The sequence below is a fragment of the Chenopodium quinoa genome, unplaced genomic scaffold (genome assembly GCF_001683475.1).
Source record: "Chenopodium quinoa cultivar QQ74 unplaced genomic scaffold, ASM168347v1, whole genome shotgun sequence".
NCBI classification, from domain to species: domain Eukaryota; kingdom Viridiplantae; phylum Streptophyta; class Magnoliopsida; order Caryophyllales; family Amaranthaceae; genus Chenopodium; species Chenopodium quinoa.
In genome coordinates, this window is record NW_018742556.1 from 709,305 (window position 1) to 723,505 (window position 14,201).

A 14,201-nucleotide genomic window follows, 5' to 3' on the forward strand; every position below is an offset into this window, starting at 1 on the left:
TTTCTCCTCAATCATAAATCGGCCAAATTAATTATATTCGGAATAAAAAACTTACTCGTATTATCTTTAGTTAAGAAAACTTTTACCTTCGATTGCAAAAATGATATTGCATTTTTGTCGGATGTTGGTGATTATCGCCCATAATTATCTTGATTATTTGTCTATGGCGTTAATTAACCTCACATTAAAAATTTGTTGTTCATATCGATAAAAGGAAGGCCATTGAAGAAGCACCCACAATTCACAAACAAATGAATCATAAGCATCAAAACTAATCAGGCTGAAGCAGCCATTGTGCTCAATTGTCCGGAAGGTTTCGACTCAAATATCAGAAGATTAGTAGAACCTATATGTAAAGCAACATTAAATTTAGATAGTTGTGAGAAGCACCTAGAAACGAATGAATCCCGATTATAAAAACTAATTGTGTTGAAGACAAACGATTTCGATTCATATATCAGATGACAATTGAAACTTATTCGTGAAGCAACATCAAATTGAGATAGTTGTATTTGCTATTAAGTCCCTACGACAGTTAAGAAGGCCCACGATATTGCAACCAAAGATAGAAAAGGTGTAACTTAGGGCCTGTTCTCATTGACTGAACTCAACTCAACTGAGCTGAGCTGAACTAAATTGAAATGAATATTTTATAAGAGAAGGAAATTAGGAGCTGAGCTGAACTGAACTGAATTTCAACGTAACAGAACAAACCCTTAATGTAATTCCTTCGTTTTTTAATTGCATCACTTTTCTAAAGTTGAATTTTATTTAGTTTTTTTTTTATTCTCCATCCATCTCATCTTTAAAAATTGCTTAGAATTCCGCAATTTATAAAGTGATGCATTTTTTTTAAAAATGATGAAAGTATACAATATTTTTAAAAATAAAAAAGTAAAATTTTTTTGCAATAGGGGCCTTATATAAAAATAAAAATAATTGAATTAATAAATGTGATAAAATGCTTCAAAAGTTTTTTTTTTTTTTTTGATAGAGAGATAAAAAAAATAGAGAGATAAAAAAAATTTAAAGTGACATTAAAAAAAAAAAAAACCATGACGGTTGATATTTTCTAAATCTAATGGTTTACATTGTATGCGTGTTAGTTTGATTGATCTTGTAATCTTCCTCTTTTGTTTCCTTCAAAAAATAATCTTCTCCTCGTCAATACAATATTTTGCCCTTTTCGAGCTTATCAATTTTACGCAAACCTCCTTTTTACCATCTCCTCCATTGAAACGTGTTCTCAGCTTTCTCTCCTCCGTTGAAGCAGATTCTGAGGTAAGTTTTTTTATTTTATTTTTGAATCATTGAATATCAATTTCACTATTTAGGGTTTTTCGTTAATTTAATTGTTATTTATAGTCAATTTAGGGTTCTTCTAAGGTGGATTATTGAGCAATTGGTTATAATTACTGAATTTATTAAAGATTATAATGTGCGATTTTGTTGCTAGAAATTTGCTACTTGTGCGTTACGTTGGTATTCTAAAGCAAGAAGAATTTATGTGATTTTTTTAGCATAATTTGATGATTGAATCAAATTTGTTTGCTAATTGCGGGCTGTTGTTTATATTCATTAATGTTAGGACATAACTATGTAATCGGTTTTCTATTATTGATCATAAAGATGATTTTTTTTTTTTTTTCTGAGAATTTGGCATTCTGTATTGATTTTGTGGTATGTTTACATGGAAAAGGGATGCATTGTTTTTTGTTAATGGAATTTGATTCTCTAGGGTAGAATATGGTAGAAAATTAGAGTAGTAAGAATGGATTAATAGCTAGCTGTGAACCGAACTATTGATGAAGTGATCAAATTCAGTTTCGTTTGACGTGACCGTAGGAAACCAAAGGGTTTTTAAGTTTAGGGTTGTTAGAGACTTGGCGTGACCTTTTAAAAAAACACTGTGCTTATCACAGATATTGTAGTTTGAGACTTGAGAGCAGTATGTGGAGCAATCCTTTTCTTGCCGATTCAGTTAACATTATTTAAATGTGAATGAACGTCAGTTGTTGAATTTGTTAGCATCGTTTGCAAATGGAAGATGATAAATTAGCAAGCGAGAGTTGGGTAATTAAGTAAAACCATTAAATCAATTGGGTTTTTGAATTGTTTGTTTCTTTGAATTGGGGTTTTGATTTCCTTCGATTATTCAATAGCTGGGTAGTAGAGAGATTATATGGTGGGAGTATTTATAAAATTAGGATATAAAATTAGGAGAAATAATCAAATAAATAGTTGGGCAAGCTGGTGGAAAGTGAGATGGAGGAAAGAGAGAATTAGCTGGAGGAATGAGAAAAGGAGAGGGAAGAGTTGGGAAAGCCTTGCATTGATCATGCTCTTTATAGACTTTTTAACCTCAGCGGGTCAATTCTCTAGTCCATATAGTTTCGAGTGACTGGTATTGTCCATTGCATTCTCTCTCCTTTATACCTATAACTAGATAATCCCTTGGCAATGGTTGGTTTTTAAAATCAATATACACTAAATATATAATATGCATTTAAATATTTAAATTTTCCAAGACATTATCGACGAATTAATAATTGAGTTTACAATTAGGTCCTTGATAATAACATTAAATGCAATAATTCATTCATTTTAAATTAGTTAATGTATTTAGGAGGAAAAACTTGATTTTGTGGGCTCTACTTTAGAATAGTGTATAGATGAGAAATAGAATGCAACACTTATCTTACTTTGTTCTGGTTTTGAGAGTTCAATCTAAGCAAGCCTCTCGTGATTTGTACTTTATTTTTTTTCTATTTTTTTTAATGCTTTTGGTGTTTTTCTCTATGCTATAGGCTTATAACACCTATAATTTGTGTGTCTGATCAATCCTTATGTGGGCATAGTGTATGGCGATGTCTGGAAAAAGTGTTTCATACGCTTCACTGAATAATGTGGGAAGAGAAGAGAAAAAAGTTCACTATGATGATGATGACTATGTTGATTCTGCGTGGCTTATGTCAGAAAATGACACCTGTTCTTCAGGATCACAGTTTGTGAAGGGTGCTTTATATCCATACATTGGTGACTCTGATGATTATAATGATGGGGGCTACGATTCAAGTGAGGAGCTTCCAAATTTCTCACAATTTAAAAGAAATCCAGATGTGAACTTGAAAAATGTTTTGGCTGGGATAATTGCTATTGTAACTGGAAGGAACAAGGGTGGTAACATCCAACAGCTTCCCACTTCTAATGTTTCTTTCCTGGGATCTGGAAAGAATGGTGATACAGTCTTGAATTCATCAGTTTATATTCCCAGTGCTCCACCACTTCTTGAGGCTAGTGGGTTCAACTATAGTGCTTATAAAAATGTTTTAGAAGCTGAACCTCCAGAGTGGCTGCCAGATAGCTGTACTACAGTTTGCATGCAGTGTACTGCTCCATTTACTGCACTTACCCGTGGACGACATCACTGCCGTTTTTGTGGGGGTGTATTTTGTCGGGTATGCTCAACAGGGAGGTGCTTGCTTCCTGTTAAATTTAGGGAACGGAACCCGCAGAGAGTTTGTGATGCCTGCTATGACAGGCTAGATCCTTTGCAAGGGGTACTAGTGAACACCATCAGCAATGCTGTACAGGTCGCAAAGCACGATGTGTCGGATTGGACATGTGCTAGGGGTTGGTTGAATCTTCCTGTTGGTCTATCGATGGAGCATGAGATTTACAAAGCATCTGTCACACTGAGGAGTTACAGTCAGGTACAAAAATGGTCTTATAATACACATTTTTTTCAGTGACTAGATTCCTACTGCATTCTTTCATATTTTAGGGGAAGTATATTGCTTTTACCCTGATGAAAGTTACATTTTTTTCAGTTACTACATCCCCACAGCATGCTTTCATAGTTTGGGGATGTGTATTATGTTTACCTGTTGACTTTGAGTATTAGTTTTCTGTATGATAGATTTGTCTAACTAGGTACTTGTATATGTTATCCTGTAAAAAAATAAGTGGCTGACACATTAGATGTTGTAACAAATTTATCCTGCAAAAAATTAGTTTGGGGATGTTGAGTATTACATTATTTTCAACTTTCCCCTTGCAAGACTTTGGTAACGGCTGGATGCTTACTGGCTTCTTGTTTCTGGTAAGTGGAAACTGTGAAAAGTGTCTACTGAGGGATTAGTTCTGGCGTATTGTTTATAGGTATGCTGATCTGGAACTAGTGTGCTAGAATCGGAGTGTGCTAGAATCGGGTTGATTTTTCCTCACAATTTGATGGTCAAACACAGAATAATGCGAGGCTGAAAATAATAACAGTATTAGAGAAGAAGATAAAGCTTATATTGAATGTTCAGAGTAACCAAACAATTACAAATTACCACAATTTGAGGACTGAGTAACCTCTTAAGTAAGAATGCTGTTACAAATTACCACAATTTGAGGACTGAGTAACCTCTTAGAGGAATTAAATAATGTAACAATTCAATGCTGTTATAATCTAACTTTGTTGGAATTATACTGAGTGGTGCAGGTTGCAAGATTGAATCCTGAGAGATCTATACCTTCAGCAATTCTTAAAGGAGCTAAAGGCCTGGCAATTTTAACTGTTGCCAAAATGGGTGCTGTAGTTGCTTATAAGATGGGCACTGGTCTAGTAGTTGCTCGAAGAATGGATGGAACATGGTCTGCTCCATCTGCAATTGCTTCAGTTGGCCTGGGATGGGGTGTTCAGGTAAGGGTAATTGCTGTTGTTTGGTTTGAGTAGCTGTCATCATGTCATATTTTGGATAAATTTAATGCTTATTCTGATGTAAGTTTGCTCAGAATGATGTGTGATTAGAAAATAGGAACCACTTGGTGTTTGTTTTATTTTCATGTAACTATACCACTCTCAGCCTTCTCAGGGCTCTAGACATCTCAGTGAAGGTGTGGAAATCTTAGGACTGTATTTGAGGATCATATATCCTATTATCCTTGAATCCCATAGCTGCTTGATTTGCAAGCCTGTGAATTCTGTTTAATGTCCTGTTTTAAAGTTATGATATTAAATATACAACTGATTGTGTAAATGGAAAATCGTGATTAGCTACTTGGAGTCTTGGAGAATACCTTGAAATGCCTGCACTTTTGCTAGGAATCTGACTTATTAGGTTTATCCACTTTGCTTCCAATTATGAGGTTCATATCTCAGCATTTTCTGTTTTGTAAGAAATCAATTGCACAAGTTGATGCCTATGTTTGATTTCCATGACAAACTTGTATGCCAAATTGTTTTGACTTCCGGGTTGAATAATGTTTACTGTGATTTGTGAAAAATTGGTAATGCTGCTGAGGCTGGGCATAGTTGTTTATGAGAAAGATGTTATACTTTTGGCTAATGATATCATGATAATACAGTGTTTTTTTTTTTTTTTTTATTGTTATATTTTTTTTATAATTTATTCTAGTATATGTGATTTTTACTGTCATTCCAGTTCTGTATTGGTAATGATTGTAATACTATTAATTTGGTCAACAGATTGGAGGTGAGCTAACAGATTTCATAATTGTGCTTCATGATTACAAAGCTGTGAAGACATTCTGTAGTCGCGTGCACTTTTCTCTCGGGGCTGGCTGTAGTGCTGCAGCTGGTCCAGTAGGAAGAGTACTTGAAGCAGATCTTCGAGCTGGGGATAGAGGATCTGGCATGTGCTACTCTTATAGTTGTAGCAAAGGTATGATTTTATCAATTTATGATATAAACCTTAAAGTATTGGTTCGAACTGGAAATCCTAGAGCACTAGTTCATGATGCATCTAGGAAACATTATTGAAGACTTTGATACTGAGTAATCACCAATTTTATTTATGCTTCCACTAGATCCTTTTCTCTTCTGTTGACCAAATTACTAAGCCGTTGTTTCCTTCACCTTAATGTTCTACTGAACTGATTTTTTGCTGGATTAGATTTAATTGATGAAATCGACTAAGATTGATTATTACCAATCGAAACTGTGTTATGCTGATTGATTTCTGATTTTCTGTTATTGCCACATGTGGTTATCATTATTCGTTTTTACTGATTCATACTAATTATGTCATCAATTGAAACTGCTTTTTAGAATATAGTCAGACGGCTAGGGCCTGAGCTGATTTTTGGATTTTCATTAATGCATGGCTCACACATGCGACTCTTTAATGTTCCATTTCAGAACCTTTCATCTTTTGGCCTTTGGATGGTTAATTATACTTTGTATTTATTTAGCCAATTTTTCCCCCCCCTAGACTAGAAGAGTAAACAAAATTTTGTTCTTTTTTACCATGAACATGGAATTTGATAGCTTTTGGGTTATTATTGGATGTTACAGGGGCGTTTGTGGGAGTATCACTGGAAGGGAATATTGTCTCAACAAGGATAGATGCAAATCTACGCTTTTATGGTGACCCTTATCTTACAGCAGCTGATATCTTGATTGGGACGGTGGATAAACCAAAGGCTGCGGAGCCTTTGTATGCTGCTCTTGAAGACCTTTACACGAAAATCCAACTATAGAAGTTGGAAGGAAATTACTTTAGTCCTACATGCATTTTCCATGTACATAATTTGTTCATAGTTTTTATAGATTGTCACATCTTAATTTTATGTGATAAGACTCTCAGAAGGTATATGTGCGATCATTTTATTGTTTGAATGTGTAAATGACCTTAGATGTTTATTTTCCTGGTGACGCAATGTAAATATCCTTCTAAAATACGCTGAAAGGACTTGTACAGTTATGAGGAAATTTTATTTTTCCAAAAGCCTAAATGGCCCAAGTTTTATGTTCAAATAATTATCGGCTTAAGTAATGGCATCGTATATTCAATCAACGAATGAGTATTGTACTTCTCAATTTATGCAAAAATAAGTTAAATTCTGTAAAGATAATCTAATTTTGTAAACATAAGTTCAATTAGTTACACTTTAACTACCACATAGTTTTGATTCAAATAAAATAAGAGGTAAAAGTATAAAAGAAAGATAGTGCATTTAATAAATTATTAAAAAGTAATGAATATAAGAGAAAATAAATGATAAAAAACGTAATAGTGAGTGTAGGCGATCTTCATAAAAGGAGAAGAATATGATATTAAAATGTACTGTAATTTTTTTCAAAAAAAAAAGGAAGTGTACATTTATTAAAACACTGTCGCATTTGACAGTTATAACACTTATTAAAACACGAAAGGAGCAAGTTTTAACCAGTAAGTTTTAGCTCACTATTATATAAGTTGTTTTAAGTTTTTCAAATACATATGATTTTTTTTTTTTATATGAAGTACAAGTACTAGTAATTTTCTCTTACACATAGGTGAAAATATATCAACATTCAATGATCAAATATGCATATTGGAGACTACATACACTTCAAAAATGAGTCAAACTTTTAGAGATAGAGAATACGTACTATTACCTCCGGATTGTATATGCAAATTTAGGGTATTATTTGTGAGATACGAAGTATAAAAATTCCTAAGTTGCTTATACTCATAATCTGATTCGGAGGTAGTATATGATTTTGCGACTTTACCCTTAGTCTCATGTCCGACTGTCCGAGTACCCCAATAAGGCTATAATCAATCAATCAAGAAACTCAATGGATAGATTGGGGGTATTCAGGTAATTTTATGTAGATCCGGATAAGACTATCTTTTTTCCTCATCACCACTCAACTAAATGAGAAATTCACAGTAATTCAGTGTTCAGAGAAGCTTCAGAAAAATGGAGTCTTGCTCTTACCAAAGAGCTCCCACATTAATCTGCCCAAACAATTCAACTCCCACCATTAAACCCACTTCAAAATTCTTAATTCCCACCTCAAAAATCAACACAAACACACTTTCTCTCTCCTCAAAACCCACCTACCTTAAAGCCACTCTCAGAAACCCTAAAGGATTTGGTGCCCCAAATAAAAAGATCAAAAAAAGCAAGAAAATCAACAATGAAGAAGATGAAGAAGAAGATGATGAAGATGATGATGAAGTTGAAGAAGCAGAACAAGGGATAATCCCAGAAATTGTTACAAACAGGATGATCAGTAGGATGGGATTTTCAGTTGGGGTACCTCTGTTTATTGGGTTAGCATTTTTCCCATTTTTTTATTATTTAAAAGTTGGGTTAAAAATTGATGTACCAACTTGGGTGCCCTTTATAGTGTCCTTTATCTTCTTTGGGACTGCCCTTTTAGGGGTTAGTTATGGGATTGTGTCCTCTAGTTGGGATCCTTTAAGGGAAGGTTCTTTCTGGGGTTGGAATGAAGCTCAAAAGAATTGGCCTGTTTTCTGGCAATCTCTTAGAGGTACTGATTCTACTAAGAAATAAATTGATTATATACTGTTGATACTATGTTTTACCAATTTATGAGTGCTTTAATCACAATTTTGGTTGATTGTAGTTGTTGTGAAGTTTATACATCTGATAATTGGTTGAATTTTGGATTGCATTGATTGGACTATATGGCCTTTTTGAGTGCTAGAATTGTCAAAATTGACCCGACTTGAAAACTCGACTAGAATTTGCTCGGAAATTAGGAGTCTTGAATAAGAACCTAATTCATAACCTTGAATTTATGCTAACAATCATAGAAGAGTCTAGCTTATTGAGTATAGGCTTTAACCATAGTGACTACAAATTGATCAAATTACTGCTCCATGTGCCCTCATTTTATATTGCTTGCCATAAATTAGGCAATTGCAATGTAGATTTTTGTAATGCTTCAAGAGTTCAAGTACAAAAGCTAGTAACATGATCTGATGTCTATTTCTTGCTTCTGCCTAGAGCTAAATCTAGAGACTTTTTATATCCTTCCAAAGCAACGATTTTAGGAAACCAATTACAAAATTCTTAGATACATTATATCTTTGAAAGTGTATCGGTTGATATTGTGGTAAATTGTCACTCCGTAATAGTTAACAATCAAAGAAATCTATTGACTATAGGCTTTAGCCATAGTGACACCAAATAATCAAATGTTGCTCATAGTGCCCCCCATCTCCAAAGTTGCTTAGAACCAATCTCTTATTCAGATGACCCATTTGTCAGTTGTAGTTCTAATGTCGCAGTGTTAGTAGATGAATCATGTTGATGAATGATGATGTGACTTAGGAGGAGAGGATGGAAATGGGATGGGAGGAATCTGCAGTAACTCGATGTCTCCTTCGAGCATTTCCACTGCTCTGCTGATCGATGGCCGACTTGAAGGATTTGTTTGGATGCACCACAAGCTAACTATTACTAATTTCTTTTGTATTTCTTTCTCTTCATCATTTGAGATTCCCAAAAGCTCATGGCCCTCTTTAAGCTCAAACTGCTTGTATATATAGTGAGGAAAATATAGCTCACTGCCCGTCTTCTCACTTCCAGTAATACTGTTTTTTCTACACCCAACTAAATCTAAAACCAGCATCCCAAAACTGTAGACATCTGATTTGTGGGAAGCACCGCCAAAGCCTCTACAAAACACTTCAGGAGCAATGTATCCTGGTGTGCCTCTTGTTCCAGACATTGTCATCAAACTCTTTGTTTCCACATATGACTTAGCTAAGCCAAAATCTGAGATTTTCGGACAGAATTTTGCATCCAACAGTATGTTGTGAGGCTTAATGTCGAAGTGCAAAATACGTGTCCTACAACCTTGGTGCAGGTACTCTAAGCCTCGTCCAATGCTAATTGCAATCTGAAGTAACGTTTCCCATGCTATTGAATTCTGATTTTGACCACAGTTTATATACTTGTCAAGTGAACCATTAGGCAAGAACTCATAAACTAGAGCTCTTTTGCGGCCTTGATAGCAATAACCTAAAAGAGTGACAATGTTAACATGATTAGTCTCACTAATACTGGCAACTTCATTTATGAAATCTGTTCCCTTGCAATTAGGATTTTTCAGTACTTAACAGCAACAGGAGAACCATCTTGTAGTTTGCCTTTGTAGACACCACCATAGCCGCCTTCACCAAGTTTGTCTTGAAAGCAACTAGTCATTTTCTTTATTTCACCGTAGGTGTATCTTTTGGGAGCATATTCTCCGTAGCGCTTAAGCACAACTTCCACATCGTGGCTGTCTTTTCTTTCTTCCTTTGTTAAGATAAGTTTCTGAGATGCCTTTGATTTTGTGAAAGAAAGTAGGGCAACTGCAATCAGGGCCAACCCAAAAGCTGAAGAAGCTACATGATGAAGTAGAAAATTATTAGACTTTAAAAGGTTGAAGTTATCAGTTACTTATGATAAACAAAGTTTGACATATATATTACCTATTATTATCAGTATAGTCTTCAGCTTTTTCTTTAGAAGGGATGATCCAGCAAGATTTATCTTAAAGATTCAGCGTAGTGAGGCAAATTAGATCTGTCGTTCTTAAAGAGAGGAGTTTCAAATCCTTGACCTTCTACTACCTCCGTTACATATTAGTTGCAACTTTGGGATTATTTGTGAGAGATAAAATATTCCAAAGTTGCAACTAATATGTAATGGAGGTAGTAGTTGTAATTTCAACTTCCATAGGAGCTCGAAGCATAATTTTTACTTATATAGTGTACCTAGCTTAATTTCTACAGTTCTACTGGCTTCATTTGCCTTGCTAGAAGGACAACAGTTTCAAACAAAGGGAAAGATGCTAGTCTACACTTATTGATCTCATAAACCTGAAAATTTAAGCCTATGAATATGGTAATTGTGTGATAGTAAAGCTTTAGGTAGGGAATAAGATTCAACCTTAATTAAGTAAGAAGATTAGTGTAGGGATCACCAATTTTGACATTCTATGAATATGGTAATTGATCAGAGGATAAGGAACCACAAGAAAGCATGTCCTTATCAGCCACCAGTTTTGACATTCTACTTGGTCAGATTAAAGAATAATCCTGCAGTTCCTTGGACGAAAACAGTCTTTTTCATGATTAGTTGCTAAATGTTAACTTAATGTTAGCAAGAACCAAATCTGAAATCAATATAAGAAAACAATCAAAAAGGACACAAATTATTCAATCTTGTACAGAAAGTCTGCTTGATATTGTGATTAACACATACTGAAAAGTCAGTCTGCTAGACTCGTTAACTTCCCCATTTGAAAAATATACAAGATATGTTTCCAGAGTGGAATTGAAACAATGTATTAGAATCATTTGTATAAGTATCAAATGTTTTACATCTTCAATGCATACTTTAGTGATAGTGATATAGATAATACTTATATTAGAACTTCTCGGATAATGAGCTAGACCGGTAGAGTAAGTATTACGAGTATCATAGAAATGGGAAGGTTAAGTCCTGGATGGGTTAGTGGTGAGTAGAGCTTTCATGCCAAGTATCCTATGAAGTTTGATTGCATTAAAGTTAATTAGTTATACATTAGGTTAAGTAGTTAACGAAAATTTTGCTAGAGAAAGTACAGGGCTTTTACCAGGACATTTAGAAGTGTAAGGCTGATCAGAGCAATAGCAAGTAAATCTACTCAGAGTAGTATATATGATACCCACATTCCCCATTGACACTTATCACACACATCATTCTCTGCTTTCCACTCTTAACTCAAAACCATAGCGTAAAGCCGCCATTAAGCTTATCGTATCTACTGTCCTCAGAGCAGATTCAGAATTGGTAATAGGCACAGTAATGCTTCTTTTGCACATATCCCGTGGGATATTCTTGCCTAAGGGGGATGTAAATCCCTGGGAATAAAGTAGCGAAATGGAGTACGCGTTGCAAGTCACTTGAGTGTTCTGGGCGGATGTGGTATTAAGTTGGGATTAATAAAAATAAACGAAAGTTGGAATTAATTGCAGCGGACGGAGCAAAGTTGGGAATAATCATGACAATTTTTCCATTTACAAAAGCTAGTTAAGATAGATAATGTGAGTAGAAATGTAGAATAGCTAGTTTGGCATCCAAGTATGTAACAACCTAATCAACCTAGTCAAGATATTGTTAATTTCATATAATCATGATCTATCGATCATTACCTTTAATTATGAAAATGGTAATAATCAAGACATAGTATAGCTTTTTGGTATAAAAAGACATAAATTATTTAAGCAGCAGATCATCAAATAACAGGCTAATCAAAATATACTCTTTAAGTTAATCAGAAGATGCTTGTAGTATAACTGCATAACCAAATGAAAATGAAAGGATTCATACCGTAATCGTAATAGCAAGCGGAATTTCTCTGGCTAAAATCATAGCCACACTCCCCACCTCTCACGGCATATATCACAATAATCGTTGTCAGCTATCCACTCTAATTCGAAGCCTTTTTCAAAGGCACTCTTTACGCTGTCTGGATCTCTCAAAATGTCTACAGATTGATTGAATAATGGGACAATGATATAGCTTTGGCATCGAGTTGGTGGGGTATAATCATCATCAATCTTAAAGTAAACTCCTGGAAGAGTATAATTTATGTTGGGACAATCATACGAAATTGCTGAACTTGTGGATATCATATCAGGACTTGGAGGTGGGAAGAGTATAATTTATGTTGGGACAATGTTTGATTGCATTAAAGTTATACAGTAGGTTTAGTTAATGAAAAAATAGAGAAAGTATAGGGCTTTATTGATGTGTGTTTCAAAACTGGGGTGTATACTCCTAATATAGGGTTTAGGAGTGTGGTAAACAAACCAATTCTCAAAACACTAGTTCCAGAATTAAAGAGTGACAAAGCCTCTGTTCTTTAGGTTTTGAATTGTAGTGGAAAGGGAACGCTGATCAATGCAAGATGTGATCAACACAACTACTGAACGATGCAATTGCCAATATGTATCACATGTGACAGACAATTTTAGCCTAAGATGCAATCAAATAAGAACAATGAGCATACCTGATTTAGCAGAAGATGTTGACTTGTTGCATGGTGTATCTCCAATACTTCCATCTAGGCAAAGACATGATATCTTATTTTAAATAAGATCAAAACCACATCTACCTTTTGATGCTTCACATCCAACACATAAATCTTCACCCTGAACCTTATAGATTGCTTCAAACCCTTTCCCAATGATTTGAGTCAGACTCCAATTCCCTATTTGTGCAGCTGAAGAATCAACAACCGGGACCACAATGCTAGCAAAACACCCACTTGGGCCGATCGCTCCTTCTACCGGATAACCCTCAGTGTCATTAGTACCATAGATTTTGCAAGTAAATTGACTAGGATTAGCCGTATAAGGAGGGGGGCACCCGTATAGAACCGTAAGATTACGGGATCCAGGCGCATAATCAAATAGCTCAGGATCAATAGTGGTGTTTATAAATTTCTGCATGCAAATTCCTTGCAGAAAATCCTCCCTGGCCATCTTCAGAACTTGTGTATTTTGATTGATGTCAAGGACATGAAATTTCATACCCTTGCTTTGTATAGTGGTGGTAGCATTGTTCTCGCAACCAAGCTCTAAGCCCGGGTAACCACATTCTTTCGGCCTAGTGCCGCCTCCCCAGAAGGGAAACCCAGCTTTGACAGTGCCACACCTGAAGTAATTCCCACAGCTATCATACAATTGTAGGTCACTGCCAAAACAGGTTGAAAAACAGAAAATAACCATGAATATTGTCATGGACAGTATTATTGGCAGATGAAAAGGAGCCATATTTGGTAGATGGTTGGTTAAGTGAATGGAAAAATGCAGTGTTTAAAGTATATGAAGGCACTAGTTGATTAAACAAAGAAAATTAGATGTAGACTGTTGACGTACAAGTTTGACTTGATCTTGATTATTCCACTAGATTGAATACGTTGTCGGCAAATCTGTCAAACGTTTTGATATTTAAATTATAAAAAATAAAATAAAATAAAATTTCAGAGCAGTTATGAGATAATGAGATTGAAAGTGTATCAGTTGATTTTGTGGTAGTAATTAACCAAAGAGACACCAATGATCAAATGTATACTGCCCCCATTTCCAAAGTTGCTTTGAGTCAATGTCCTATTCAATCAGATGACCAGTTTGTCAGTTGTAGTTCTAATGTCGCAGTGTTAGTAGATGAATCATGTTGATAATGTGACTTAGGAGGAGAGGGCAGAAATGGGATGGGAGGAATCTGCAGTAATTCGATGTCTCCTTAGAGCATTTCCACTGCTCTGCTGACTGATGGCCGGCCTGAAGGATTCGTTTGGATGCTCCACAAACTAACTATAACTAATTTATTCTGTATATCTTTCTCTTCTAGCTCACTGCCCGTGTTCTCAACACTTCCAGCAATACTGCTTTTTCTACAACCAAGTCTAA

General features: G+C 35.1%; 3 protein-coding genes across 4 annotated transcripts; 2 read left to right on the forward strand and 1 right to left on the reverse strand.

Annotated features, from left to right (window-relative positions):
- The first annotated feature begins 1,053 nt into the window (after positions 1 to 1,053).
- LOC110720364 lies at positions 1,054 to 6,769 on the forward strand. Of its 2 annotated transcripts, none has more exons than XM_021899381.1 (5): positions 1,054 to 1,281; positions 2,859 to 3,713; positions 4,490 to 4,690; positions 5,477 to 5,672; positions 6,305 to 6,769. In XM_021899381.1, exons 1-5 carry the CDS (start codon positions 1,096 to 1,098, stop codon positions 6,487 to 6,489), a joined length of 1,623 nt encoding a protein of 540 aa, XP_021755073.1. In that variant the 5' UTR covers positions 1,054 to 1,095; the 3' UTR covers positions 6,490 to 6,769. The 2 variants fall into 2 exon arrangements, with proteins under 2 accessions (XP_021755073.1, XP_021755074.1); XM_021899382.1 differs by having other exon boundaries at positions 1,161 to 1,281; positions 2,808 to 3,713.
- An 820-nt stretch (positions 6,770 to 7,589) lies between these two features.
- Positions 7,590 to 8,418, forward strand: LOC110720374 (protein PAM68, chloroplastic-like). The gene has a single exon (XM_021899397.1). It carries the CDS (start codon positions 7,699 to 7,701, stop codon positions 8,296 to 8,298), a length of 600 nt encoding a protein of 199 aa, XP_021755089.1. The 5' UTR covers positions 7,590 to 7,698; the 3' UTR covers positions 8,299 to 8,418.
- Positions 8,419 to 8,549: 131 nt separating this feature from the next.
- Positions 8,550 to 13,585, reverse strand: LOC110720371 (LEAF RUST 10 DISEASE-RESISTANCE LOCUS RECEPTOR-LIKE PROTEIN KINASE-like 2.4). The gene is given in 3 exon segments (XM_021899392.1): positions 8,550 to 9,867; positions 9,870 to 10,142; positions 10,230 to 13,585. Coding segments are annotated over 2 exon segments (906 nt in total). The 5' UTR covers positions 9,961 to 10,142; positions 10,230 to 13,585; the 3' UTR covers positions 8,550 to 9,052.
- Positions 13,586 to 14,201: the final 616 nt, after the last annotated feature.